The 14,227-nt window shown below is 38.3% G+C and overlaps 3 protein-coding genes across 6 annotated transcripts; all 3 read left to right on the forward strand.

Annotated features, from left to right (window-relative positions):
• Positions 1 to 11: 11 nt before the first annotated feature.
• On the forward strand, positions 12 to 1,409 carry NAGK (N-acetyl-l-glutamate kinase). The gene has a single exon (XM_087317178.1). It carries the CDS (start codon positions 37 to 39, stop codon positions 1,072 to 1,074), a length of 1,038 nt encoding a protein of 345 aa, XP_087173304.1. The 5' UTR covers positions 12 to 36; the 3' UTR covers positions 1,075 to 1,409.
• A 2,328-nt stretch (positions 1,410 to 3,737) lies between these two features.
• Positions 3,738 to 8,569, forward strand: LOC147866718 (uncharacterized). Of its 4 annotated transcripts, none has more exons than XM_087317182.1 (8): positions 3,738 to 3,917; positions 4,108 to 4,172; positions 4,465 to 6,384; positions 6,439 to 6,608; positions 6,692 to 6,764; positions 6,847 to 7,424; positions 7,516 to 7,614; positions 8,128 to 8,569. In XM_087317182.1, the coding sequence occupies exons 2-8, from the start codon at positions 4,127 to 4,129 to the stop codon at positions 8,314 to 8,316; spliced, it is 3,075 nt and encodes a 1,024-aa protein (XP_087173308.1). In that variant the 5' UTR covers positions 3,738 to 3,917; positions 4,108 to 4,126; the 3' UTR covers positions 8,317 to 8,569. The 4 variants fall into 4 exon arrangements, with proteins under 4 accessions (XP_087173308.1, XP_087173307.1, XP_087173306.1 ...); XM_087317181.1 differs by having other exon boundaries at positions 4,465 to 5,741; positions 5,790 to 6,608; XM_087317180.1 differs by having other exon boundaries at positions 3,738 to 3,921; positions 4,465 to 6,608.
• Positions 8,570 to 10,271: 1,702 nt separating this feature from the next.
• On the forward strand, positions 10,272 to 13,437 carry LOC147866719 (putative pentatricopeptide repeat-containing protein At3g01580). The gene has a single exon (XM_087317183.1). It carries the CDS (start codon positions 10,385 to 10,387, stop codon positions 12,638 to 12,640), a length of 2,256 nt encoding a protein of 751 aa, XP_087173309.1. The 5' UTR covers positions 10,272 to 10,384; the 3' UTR covers positions 12,641 to 13,437.
• Positions 13,438 to 14,227: the final 790 nt, after the last annotated feature.

A 14,227-nucleotide genomic window follows, 5' to 3' on the forward strand; every position in this document is an offset into this window, starting at 1 on the left:
AATTGCCAGAGAATTGTTGCTTTGCTCCCTACAGCCATGGCTTCTCAGCCTTCTTCTCTGCACGACCTCTCCGCCTTATCTTCCCTTTCGAGTTCGCTGCTATGGCTTCTTCCCTCCGTGTCTCCTCCTTCTGCCACGCTTCACAGGCGAAAACATAGGTACGAGCCCCTCTGCAGAGCTCAGGCGGTAACGGCCTCGCCGTCCCTGCTCTCTACAGCTCGCTTCACCTCACACGATCGCGTGGATGTCCTCTCAGAAGCTCTTCCTTTCATTCAGAGATTCCAAAAGAAGACAGTTGTGGTGAAGTACGGCGGAGCAGCCATGAAAGATCCTTCTCTCAAAGATGGTGTGATTAAAGATCTGGTTCTTCTCTCTTGTGTTGGTCTCAGGCCTGTTTTTGTTCATGGAGGAGGTCCAGAGATCAATCAATGGCTTGGAAAACTCGGCATCGAACCAAAATTCGAAGGAGGGCTGAGAGTTACTGACGAAGCCACCATGGAAATCGTAGAGATGGTTCTTGTAGGTAAGGTCAACAAATCTCTTGTCTCTCTGATTAACAAGGAAGGCGGGATAGGTGTTGGATTGTGTGGAAAAGATGGGAAAATGATCGTGGCTAGACCAGCAGCAGGTGGATCTTTAGGGCTTGTAGGCGAGATATCAGCCATTAACACTAGTATTCTAGAAGGATTGGTTGAGAAAGGTGCAATCCCTGTTGTTGCTTCAGTGGCTGCAGATCAAAATGGTCAGGGTTACAACATTAATGCTGATACAGCTGCAGGAGAGATCGCTGCATCTTTAGGTGCTGAAAAGCTTATATTGCTCACAGATGTTCCTGGTATCATGTTAGATGTGAAGGATCCCAAGTCTTTGATCAAAGAAATTAGCATCAAAGAGACTAGAAAGCTGATCTCAGAGGGGAAAGTGAGTGGCGGAATGATTCCTAAGATAGAGTGTTGTGTTCGAGCACTTGCTCAAGGCGTGAGAACGGCAAGCATTATTGATGGTCGGCTCCCTCACTCGTTGCTTTTAGAAATCCTAACTGATGAAGGGGCAGGAACCATGATTGTTGGCTAAGTCTCGTCATACTTTGGAAAGATTGAAATTTTAGAAACAAGGGTTTTCAGAAGAATAAATTTTTGATCAAGCCTTTTTTGTTGTGTTTACCAACACTGTGGATTCATTTCACATCACCTACACATGGAAATTCTGCATCTAAATGTATTGCCTTGAGATTGAAGTTTATCTTGAAATTTCAAGTTCAACACAGCATGCGATCATTCTCTCCTCTCTCAAAACTAGAGTGAGGGAAGCTACATAGCTCTATGAGCATGAATAAAAGATCATTGTTTTGCTTAAACTAGTTTTGTAGAAGGAAGATACATTCTGATAATACAGTTTGTGATTCTATATTTCATTGCATGTTTACGTGAAAACATGCATTGCATTTTTTGTGGCTTGATTGAATGTGATCATTGTAGATGTCGGCAATATTGAAATATTTTGTTGATAGGTATGGTCATCACACCCACGATCCTCCTGTGGGAATGTCTTACTTTTAAGCTTGCCTGTGCTTTTAAATTTGCAATTCTGGTTATGTCTTCGTTCATCCAATCATGATCAATGTAGTTTATTGTATAAAATTCCTACAATGAACGTTTCTATGTATGCAGTTGAGGGGGCCTTGTGCTTTACTTGATTTTTTTACTCTTTTCAAAGCATCGTTCAATGTAGTTTACTATGTGCAATTCCTGCAATGAACTTTTCTATGTCTGCAGTTGAGGGGACCTTGTGTTCTAATTGATTTTTTACTCTTTTCAGAAGCATTGTTATTATTTAAGCCTGGCTTGACTTTTGATTGCTCTCTCCTAAAGCATCTGTTACTACTGTATTTGCACCAAGTAGGATTGGGACCATGCCGAATAACATGTTTTTCATTTTGCCCTTGATTGTTGGGCATAAAAGAAAATCTACGACTATTCTAGCAAAAAGAAAGTTCCAGCTGATATAATAGCTGATGTTATTGACCATTTAGTTGTCTCAAAGTTGAACTTAGGATGGTAGGCAAGATTGAAAACATTGTGCTAATTGATAACTCCTTGTCTCCTTCTAAATCTTGTTGTATTCAGTTGGTACCACTGCCATAATCTACAAAGCAGCCACCCCTGCGCCTTTTATAATCTATCAACTCTCGACCTACCGCATGGTTATTTTTGAATATCTATGAGGCATTGATTGATGTTTTGATGAGTTATTGATTGATGATGTCAAATCATAATTCAGCACTGGTTTCACAATTGTTGAGGCTCTACATTATTGTGAGAACTGCAAGGTCATTCATGTGTATGGAATAAAGGCAAGTATAGCAACAAGGCTACAAACCTTAAATCTTTAGAGGGGAGGTGATAACTTTGTGTTATTTCATATTTGGGTTTTGACTCTTGACCTCTACCTCCATGTCTCGCTATCACTTGTATTGGGATTATGTGTTACGGGCATGAACATATAATATCCTGTGGTAAATTTTACCGTAGTATTCTATACACGTGTGTAAACTATGAGGGTTAAACAATAGTGTAAAGAAGGGGAGGATTACTTTTAACCCTTGGGATTGAGACACCCATTAGGCCAAATGTGAACTTGCTTGGGGGCCTTAGGTCTGGCTATAAATACGAGGCCTAGCTACCCTCATTTATCATCTCTTGATTACGCCGAGACTCTGATGTTGTGGTTGATCAACTCTTGTAGTGAGTGAGCCAGTACCAGGTACGACTCAACGCCATGACGGTGGTATGAGATGCTGATCAAGGCTCGAGTTCGTCTCGATCCCTTCGCTTGAGGGTGGTTGGGTGGATCAACACCCTTCTTTCTCTCACCTCTCTTATTTTTTTATCTATATTATCCTTATCATATGCTTACATTAGTAGCTAGCTCTAACACTATGCCTCTTTGGGGAGTTCTAAGTGGTACAACATGCTATTACGGTTATACCTTAGTTTAAGTTTTACATATTAGGAGATGATTGTGAATGTGGGAGTTGAATAGGAAGACTCTAAGCGGAAGAACACGCCATTTGCAAGTAGTATTTTTGTTAACCCACAAGACTTTGAGGAATCCAACCTATATTCCGTGGTATTGAACTTGAGGTTTGTACTAACGACAATTGCAACAAAGACCTCATTTACTGCTTAGATTAGCTCAATTGAATGTTTGGGTGGTGTCAAACTTCTAGGCTCTTTGCAAAAATAAAAAAGATGTGATCAACTCAATGGAGTTACACCTACATCATGCTTATGGAGCGGAGCTACACCACATCATACTTAGTCCGCACCCACATCATGCTTTGTCCTCCGGCACTCTCACTCGAGAGCATAAAACTATGTAGCATAAGCCTCACCAGAGAACTCCCTCAATATAGGAGGCAATGTCTTCCCAAGGGTGCCTAAGAATTGATGAGACAAAATCAGTAACCAGAGAGAGAGAGAGAGAGAGAGAGAGAGAGAGAGAGAGCAACGGCAACAAATATGTATGTAAAACATGAGAAGGGAAGGGGGAGGGGAGGTTAAGGAAAAACGGCCAAAACGTGTGTGAGTGTGTAAACAGGCTCCTGTGTGAACGCGGTCCTTTCCAGGTGTGAACACGGCCCTCGTGGTTTCCCGCCACTTTGTTCCCTCCCTTTTTCCCTCCTCCTCCTCCTCCTCCTCTTTCGCTTCTGCTCGATCCCTAATCCCTAATCCCTGGCACCTGCACACGACGAACCTTGGTACCTCTCATCCTTCGTACGGTTCCACCATTAATCCTTTCTTAGAGTCGGGACGGGCACACAAAACACACACACACACACACACACACACACACAAGAGAGACAGAGATATAAAAGAAGAAAGAAAGTGAGAGGCGCTCGATTCGATCATTCTTTTGTAAGTATATGCTTTTATGTTTGCATAATTCTGCTCTTTCTCCCCCGATCATGTCATCTTAGGGTTTCAGTTTTCTTCCATAATTCCTTTTTATTTGGAAACTTGCTTTGGTCATTTGCAGAGCTCCTTTCTTACCCCATCAAGATGAATTTAGAGTTCGCTAAAATAACTGTTTTTCTTCTTCCCTCAGGTTCTGTCTTCTCAAGAGAATGGGTCAGCTCTTTGCTGCAACAAGTGTAAAAAATCATTCATGTGGTACGATTTTGATTTATTTTTCTACATAAAATCCACATTTGTTTATTTCCCTCCCCATGTTTTATGATTGTCGCAACACCATATTTTCTCGAAAATTCAAGGAGTGATAAATACTTTTGCAAGTCTTTTGTACCCTTAAGAAACCTTAAAATCTGAATTTGTTTATTTTAATCAAAACGATTATATGCATTAGTTATTTGTTTTTTCTACACACAATAGAAGATCTTCTTTTCAAAAAATATTCTTTTTTAGTTAAAAACCTGAATACATATATTTTTACCATACTATGCAGATGATGAAGAACATAGTGGAACTGCGATAATTGATGATAAACAAAAAGATGTTGAATCAGGTTGGTATATGAATAAGATATTAAAATTCAAACCAATCAAGGTTCTTAGCTCTTCACGTGGTTGCGATCAACCCAAGACAAGATCTATGATTGATCTTGTGAAAAGGTCAAAAGAAAAGGATCTAAGCGAAAAGGAACTCTTATCAGCCCCTTCTGATTTGAACGAAACAAGTGGTGTCTTGAATAACTTTGACGTGCATCAAGATCAGCCATTAGCTGGGATCGTTCAGACATGTGAGAGCGATGAAGAATTGGAAAAAATGACTCTAAAAGAGATGCAACGTCGTCTTAAGAAATCTCTGAAAGGCTCTTTGGAATCAAAGAGCAACAAGATTGATCTAAGTTCATCTATGAAGCCTTCCGATGGCTTAACAAGTGCAGTCTTATTAAAAGACACGATAAACAACTCTATCATGCTTACTTCCAATTTAATTTCGTCTATTAGAGAGACTCATGTCTCACAGAGTGAATGGTTAGTGGCACATGCATGGAATAACAGCAAAATTACCAAAAATGAAACAATGCCTCATGTCTTGATGAACACATGCCAAATAAAAACGGAGATTACATCAGAAGATACTTTTGAATATTCTGAAAGAGACGTTGCATCGAAGAAGAGATCATTTGGTGATCTGACAAATGATAAACATGAAAATATTGAAGAAGATGATGATGCGATGACCTTGGGAATGTGGCAATCTCATAAAAAGAAAAAGATGTCAAGCAAGAAAAAGAAAAGACAGGATAATCCCAATATTGTGTGTAGTTTGCTGGGTGCTGACCCTGCTATATGTTCTCTTAATGCTGCCCTGAATCCTGATGATTATGTACTTGAAGGCACAAGTATTTCGGGATGCACTCAGACAGTAACCTTGTCGACTTCTTTGGGTCATGTACCTTCTGGTACCATTAGCATAGAGGGTGATTGTAAACCAATTCCTGAAGGTGAGATAGAGAATAGAGAACTCAATCATGAAGTTGTAAACAATGAGGCTGATGTCAATAAAAGAAAATCCAATCATGAAGATCTAATCAATATTAAAAATGAAGTTTCTAGCAATGTGGATATTGGAGTTTTAAGGAAGATTGATGACGAAGTTCTCAGCAAAATTAGCAGTGAATCTTCGAGCAATATTAGCATTGCAAGGTTAAGAAATAACGTCAATCAAGTTCCAAGTGACATTGGTTGTGCTGTTTTGAACAAGATAGACACTTTTGTTTTAAGTAGCAATGACAATAAAGTTTTAAACAAGATTGACAATGAGTTTATTAGCAGAATTGATTGTGAAGGTTTAAGTGATATCAGCAACCAAGTTATAAGCAAGCTAGATAATCAAGTTTTTAGTGGCATTGGTTATGATCGTTTCATCAACAATGAAGGAACAAACATGGCAGAAAAGGAAGTTTTAGGCAACCTTGACAATCTTGAGAATGAATGTCTAAGCAACATAGATGAGGATGGTTTGAGAAATGTTGACGTTAATCATCTGGCTGCCACAAATCCTGAACAGGAGGAGAACAGGACTGATGATATGAGCATGTTTTGCTCTGAAACGACGCAATTACAAAGTCAGGTTCATGCTACTGATCTTATTACTGAAGATGGTTTGTTGCAAGGTGATGAAGTCAAGCAAAATGCAATAACTAAAGATTACAGTGATGAAACAATGATTGAAAATAGGGAATGGAAACCAATGATTGAAAATAGTGAACATGAAGTGCTACTTAACAGTAGCAAAGGTTGTCTTCATGACACTGCACCTAATTCTTTTGTTGAACCTATTCCCAACATACAGCTTTGTGAACCTTGCGATGATACAGAGAAGTATTTTGTGAACACTGGGGATCTTGGTTTTTCTAGTAATGATCAATTCAATACCAGTTTTCTACAACAAAATCAAGGAACTGAAGCAGTGAATCACTACGGTGAAGCGGCATCACCTATTAACACTTATACTAGTGAAACTTACTGCAATGAAGAAATATCGCCAATTGATGATTTATACTCTACTGAGAAGCTTGGTGTTGAAATGGAGCAGCATCATAGTCATGCACAACCATCCAAAATCCCTCGTAAAAGAAAGGTCAGCTTAATCAAACCCTCCATTTCTATGTTCACTACAGGTGCCATATTTGTTAATTATTAATAAGGCGCACAGTTTTGCAGGCAATCTCTCCATTATCACGGGAAAAGCTTATTAAGGCATCGAAGCTATCTGATGAAGATGTCATGCATAGAGGTATACTTCTCTTTTCACATTAACATGTTCGTGTTTTTAAACTGTCCAAGGCACTGAAAACATCTGATTGTATTATTTGTAGGCATGAGAAAGCTACCACGCTCTTTCAAATGCTACATAGGACAAGATAACTTAAACCAAGAATTACTAGACGTGAATGCTTGGACAAAGGGTGTATCCATGAATGAAATAAGCCCCACAAGGAAATACAGTCAAAAGGAAGATGTTACAACTGGATCCCCTTGTCATAAACGACAGAAGTCACTATTCTCAAACTCATTATCGCTATCGAAGTGCAGCCCTCCGATGACTGTACAAGAAGATCTCTCGCTTGTTTTGAATAGTTCACCCTCTCCACCACCTCATCAACCCGCCAATAGCAATTCAATGCTAAAAGTATCACCCTTGGTACCGGCAAAGGGTATATTGAGATCATCATCTCCCAGTTGTAAAGGTGCATGTAGATGTGATGAGTGCGCATCTTTACGCCTTAGGGCTGAACGAGCAGCTGAATTCTCTCAACAACAAATGCATGATATTGAAGGGCTAACAGTGAAACTATTGAAAGAATTGAATACAATGAGAGGGGTTTTAGAAGAGACATTGATCCATGGTGGCTTAAAGTCACATAGCCCGAGATCAGTCCGATGTCTAGACAAGGTACTTGAGTTTGTGTTGAACTGGATTAAGTTTTTTTCATAGCATTTTTGAATCTAGACTTAATGTTTCCTTGTCCCTTTGGATTATATAGGCAAGAATGGTTGCAAATAATGCAGTCGACGCAGAAAAGATGGCCAAAACATGGTTGGTAAGGATGGCACGAGATTGTAACCGATACTGCAAAATCATGGTAAGCATTCAGAGAATTGTATTTTTGTGTTCAATTTTAAACTAGGAAAAGGAGATTAGAGCTAAGCATGTGCATTTAATTGTATTTGAATTTGAATCTATGAGGTGGTTGAGCAAGAGATAGACAAAATGGAAACAGATATTCTTAGGATTGGAAATGGGAATTAGATAATAATAGTTATAGTTAGATCCTTAATTATATATAATTTGGAAATGGGAACCAGTTTGAATCTCTCAGATTTCTAATATAACTAACGTCTAGCTACTTAATTTGGCCCAAATTTAGATACTAATTTCAATTTGTTTCTTTCTGATTTCCATTTACAAGTATTAATTGCATCTGTCCATTTTTCTAATATGGTGCCTGATTTATTTCTTATGTGTCAAGTGTAAATTCTACCCTCATCTCTCCAGATGTAGATATCAGGAACATTCTGCCCTTTACCACTTGCTAATTTTGTTTTCTCTGGCCCATAAAAGAATTAATGATTGATTTTTATTTTTCTCATTTCAGCGTATGCAAGAGAGAAAGCTGACTTTTGCTGATGAGTCTGGGGGCCAGTTATGCCAAGTGAAGTTGTTCCGATCAAAAACTCATAAACAACCATCTGATAGTACCTCTGGAGACTTTTCAAATTCATCTATTGGTGGTTCGACAGCTAGTGAAATAGAAACTATTTCTGTCTCAGAAGCCATTAAATGAGTTTATACATCAATGTCATAGATGGTTCAAGAAGTGAAAATCTGTATCCATAAATTTAGTCGGTGCAATCATAATCATCGAAGAAACAACACTAACTCCATCAGCTTTGAAGTAAAAATTTCCTATCCCTTTAATTATGTCATACTCCTTTGGCTACCATGCAATGTAAACTGTATTGTTAAACTCTTGACATAAACTAATGTAATGTGCTATATTAGCCTTCGCTAGAGGCTGGGATTGTCCTAGTCATGAATTTGAATCGGAGTTGCTTTGGGTTGCTCCATATTGAAAAAATAAAATCCCTAGCTTTACCTCAATTTACTTTTTCTGGAGAGTGCATTCTAATATTTGAATATGATTAATGGTTGGGATGGAGTGGATGGAGTCACTTATTCAGCTGGTTGGTTGATCACGAGCTCCATAATTTGGTGCTGCTGGTATAATGGCATGGTTCAGGCATGTTTGATAGTGTTTGATGCCTATAATTCAGGTTCAGGCTTTATATGTGTTTGTGGAATGAGGTTACATGCAACATATAAATGTTGAGGATTGATTAGCATTGTTATTCAAACCTGGTCAGCATGAAATGGTGTTTGATTACTTGTAAATGATGCAAGTGTAGCTGACATCATTGGGGATAGAATGCTCATATCAATGACATCATGTGAGTGCATAGTCTCTGTAGGGGATGTTCCATGTGTAGCTTATCCTCAATGACATCATTGGGGACAGAATGTTAGAGGCACTAATTTTCCTGCTTAAAATATAATGTGATTCATAATAAGTTTGATGGGCATAAATTAAGTGTCAAACTAGAATCTCCAAAAAAAAGACAATGAATCACAATACATATTTAAATTATATGATTATCCTTTTGCAAGACCTGAATGATCAATTATAGGAGGCATTCCAGCTTTAGTCTGCCATAGAAGAGATGGTGATAAGGTCATTATGCATGATAGCTCCATTTTACAATCATTGCAAAGCAAAGCTCCATTTTACAATCATGATAGCTCCATTTATGCATGATAACTCCATTTTACACTTGCTCCTTAAATGGTCTCCGAGTCAAGTATAAATGTAAATTAGCATAGCAAAGCCACTTCGGTTTTGTAGGTCCTTGCTCACTTCATGTAGGATATGTCCGGATTTGTATATAGTAACAATTGTTCATTACTATTTTTCCAAGTCACTTATGAAAGGCAAATTATACCACCAAGACATTCGTGTTCCATAGATGGAGTATCTCTCATTCCACAAATTTCCCTAACATAAATATTATGGACCTTATAGAATCCAATGGGAACAAGCTATTTGGATTGGCTTCTAAATCCTAATTTTGTTTTGTTACCAATATTTGTATGCCACTTTTCAACATCGCCAAAGGACTTTGAATGTAAACAAAAAGTTGAGTTAATATTTAGTTGCATGTTGTCCCTTGGTGATGAACATTGCATGTTGTGGAACCACATTCACACATCTAAAATCAGGATCCTTCCGTAATGGGGGGTGGAAAAAGCCACCTCAATGGAGCATACCTCCACTTTATTCTCTCGCCAAAAGAGGTAAAGACCTCCACCAACATAAATTTTAGAATTCCTGATTGAAATAAAGTCGAGGATAAAGGTCAAGGGAAAGTCTAACCAACAAAATATGGAAGTGCGTTGGTTACTTGTAAGACTCCGCAACTATTAGTTGTTTCACATCTGAGTGATGGTATCAATGCTAAAGGTTCTACTAACCATTAGAGTTTGAGAATCCAAAGTTTTACCTTCCATGATCGACTATTTCGAATTTGGAATTGTGGTGGATTGGACAAGAATTAGCAGATCCATATGCTCGAAAATAGCAACCCACACACCTCAAAGTTATATCCACTTAGAGAAGCTTAAAAAAGTAGAGGAAAATATTTTGTTGAGCGTTGGAAGTAAAGAGTTTTGGGCTGAGAGCTAAATTGAACATTTCTTCTATTTCTCTCAGATGCCCCTACGTTTTCATTATTTCTCGAAAATGCCCTTTGATCTGACCGCGGGTGAGAGACAGAGATGTGCTGCTTTCCTCTGCTTGGATGCGATCCCCTGCCTTCCTCAGACGAGCTTGCTTCCATCAGAGTTCAAGGCAAGTCTCTCTGGTTCCCCTTCCCCTTTCCTATGGAAAAGAGGAAGAACAAGAGCATGAACAAGAAAGAAATGGAGACACAAATCATCTTCAAAAGACCTCTTCTCCGGGTCAGACCTGTTTCCATATGGTTCGATCCTTGCATCAGAAAGGCCAACTAGAAAGATCGATACAAATTCTTTCTCATATCCCAGAGCTATGCCCTAACCATAAGCTTTACCTCTCCCTCCTAAAGGACTGCATACAGAAGAAAGCTTTGCATCTCACAAAGAAGGTTCAACTTCATCTACTGCCGCATAAAGCAAAGTTGCCTTGCTTTTTGAATGATTACGTGGTTGTCTCTCTTGCAAAATGTGGGGGAATAGAAGAAGCTCTTCAATTGGCTCGAACCTTAACACGCCGAACGGTTTTCTCATGGACAGCTATGATCTCCTCATGTGTTGAATGCGATAGACCACATGAGGCCATTCATTTGTATAGCCTAATGCAGAAAGATAATGTTTTTCCCGACCATTACACAATTGTTAGTGTTCTTAAGGCATGTGGAAACGTTTATAATCTTGAAATAGGCGAGAAATTACATCAAGATGCTAGAAAATTTGGCTTCATATCAGATATATTTGTAGGAAACACGCTTGTGAGCATGTATGGTAAAAACGGTGCCATTGATAGAGCTGAGGGTGTGTTTTGTGGTCTTATGAAACATAATGAAGTCTCCTGCAATGCAATGTTGTCAGTATATGTCGAGAATGGACAAGGAGAGAAAGCGTTGAGATTGTATAGACAGATGCAAGCTGAGGGAGTATGCTGTAATGAGTTAACATTTGCAATCACTAGTCAAGCATGTCTTATCCTTGCTGAAAAGGAAGAATATCTTCAATGCCCTAAAGTAATGGCTCTGGAGATTGGTCGAGCATTGCTTTATGATGCTCAAAGAAGAGGATTTGGTTCTGATGGCTTTGTTTGTAACATGTTTATCTGCTTGTTCGGAAAGTTTGGAACTTTGGCTGAAGCAGAGTTAACTTTTGGCAATTTGTTCTTCCAAGACGTCAAATCTTGGACCATCATGTTTTGTGCTTATGTGGACCAAGGGCGAGGAGACAGAGCTTTACAATTTTATAGACAAATGCATGTAAATGGCATATATCCTGATGCACATATGTTTGTTACTGCTTTTCATGCTTGTGTTACCCTAGCGGAGAAGAAAGTGCCTCTTGAAATGGGCTCAACAACCCAGCAAATATCTCTAGATATTGGTGTTGCATTACATCAAGATGTTAAGAGCAATGGTCTCACTTCCAATGTCTTTGTCAATACTGCTCTACTAACCCTATACTGGAAATGTGGAAAACTTTTAGAAGCAGAGGGCGTGTTTAACAAACTATCTCAACGAAGCATCGTTTCATGGACGGCCATGCTTTCTGCATATGTGGAGCATGACCAACACGCAAAGGCATTATGCTTATATCAACAAATGAGGCAAGAGCTTGTGACTCTGGATGATGTTACTCTAATTTGTGTTTTGCAAGCATGTAGTGAAACAGGAAATCTTGAGATAAGCAAGGATCTTCATTTCATAATTACATCGGCAGGTGAATGTGGTCAAAAGAACTCTTTACCGGCTACACTTGTCCATGCATATTCTAGTTGTGCAAGCATGGACAATGCAAGGAACATCTTTGATGGTCTTATCCAACCAGATGTTGTATCGTGGGGTGCATGCATAGCTGGCTATGCTGCAAAAGGAAGCTTTACAGCAAGTTTGCAAATGTTTGCAACCATGGAACAAGAGGGCATCAGACCGAATGAAATATTATTCGCATCTGTTCTTTCAGCATGCAGCCATTCTGGCCTTGTTTCTGAAGCTCTAGGATACTTCAACTCAATGCTCGGTGATTATTCCATATCTCGAAGCATGAAGCATTACATAAACATGGTAGATCTCTTTGGACGCGTGGGAGATTTTGGAAGGTTGGAGAACATGTTAAAGAACATGCCATTGCAAGCTGACATAACAGTATGGTTATGTGTATTAGGTATGTGCCATAGACATGGCCAGCTACAGCTTGCGAAAACGGCATTTGACAACGCAGTCAGTTTGCAGCCTACAGAGTCTGTGGCCTATATTTTGATGTCAAATATATATGCGGAGGTCATTCAACGAGACTCTTCAGCAACTGATATTGACACCTTTTACATAAGGTAGGTCTACCATTGAGGTTATTCCAAAAGGATGTGGTACACGGGGCCAATACATTAATAGATACGCAACAGCAAAATGAAAGAAATAGGAATGTTTGTATAGATTGGTGGAGAGTGCCATACACGCAAGGGGTTAATTATAATATGGTGGGAAATAGAAACTGATAAAAAAATTATTTTCCATTACGTAGACGTAGCAATGATATGGGAATTTTCATTTTGTGTATCACAGATTGAATCACCCCTTATTGATGTGTCATGAAACCTTCAGACGAGGAAACTTGGGATACAGAGCTACTTGTCCAGGTTAACAAAGACGGATGAAAAGTAATATCAAGTGGATATTAGGATTGAACCGACATTTTTAGTTGGATGCAGTGTGAATTCACTCCTAACTTTTAATAGAATGACACCCTTATCTACATACGTTTTGATGCAATAACGCCCAAATCTATACTATGAGACATGTTTTTTTAACAGTACAAGGGAAAAGTAGAGTGAACCAAGGACCAAGATATGTTTATTTACACAAACGTTCACCTTATCCCTTGGGAACTATCCATTTGGACAACACGTTTGTTCGCTGGCTACCCAAATAGCCTATCGTTGGCCATAAGGTCACCCAAATGCTGAGAGGCATATCTCTAGTATAATTTTGACTCCTTTGCTAGGTACACACATTCGAAATGAGTTCGATAATCTATCAGTAGTGTCATTGAAAATCATATGATAACAACCTTTTGTGTAAATTCTTGACATTTTTCTGAAAAAATATAAAAAGTAGGGACAATTACTTATATATTCTTTGTCAAAGTTGAGGCTTTGGATACATAATGTGAGGTTATAAGATTAATCCTCAATAAACAGGAATGGAGTTTTGCTAATTACAACATTTAATTGCTAATTATGATCTACACACATTTAATCAAACAAGGAGATTATCATGTTCATTATGATTCTAAAAAAAATGTAATATGACAATTGAGAGGAATCAGAAACTTAAAGCTCTAAATTATTCTCATATCAGAAGCTAATGAAGGCATATATACATGTGTGCATATAACCATTGCATATAAACTTCACACTGGCATAACAAGTGCATCAAATATGTGCCTTATGGGCTCTTCCAAAATAAAATAAAATGCTCTCTAATATCTTGATTTGCAAACCATACTTCTTTCGCTACTCTAGAGTTTTGGTCATCCATAGAGATTATTTGTGAGTAGCTTTTGGTGTATTAAATATTTCAGAATGGCATGGACTAGATGTACGTAGTTGTTTCTTGTTTCCAATAAAACTTTAATTCATAAACTCTACACATCCCAAAAATTTTAGCTTTGCTTATTAGTTATTGGTGTATTCGAGATTCATGTATTTTTTTAGAATTGATATTTCTTAATATATGTCTACTTTTTGAGAATCGTGAGTAGTTTTTGGTGTATTAAATATTTCAGAATGGCATGCATTAGATATAGTTTTTCCATGTTTTCAATAATACTTTAATCCGTAAACAACTCCACACATTGCTAAAACAGATTAATGAAACTACTTTTATATACACATTATTTTAAATTTTTTGGGATTCAAGTAC

The sequence above is a fragment of the Azolla caroliniana genome, unplaced genomic scaffold (genome assembly GCF_043228905.1).
Source record: "Azolla caroliniana isolate FFs.n. ecotype wild unplaced genomic scaffold, voAzoCaro1.0.p SCAF_3, whole genome shotgun sequence".
Taxonomy (NCBI): Eukaryota; Viridiplantae; Streptophyta; class Polypodiopsida; order Salviniales; family Salviniaceae; genus Azolla; species Azolla caroliniana.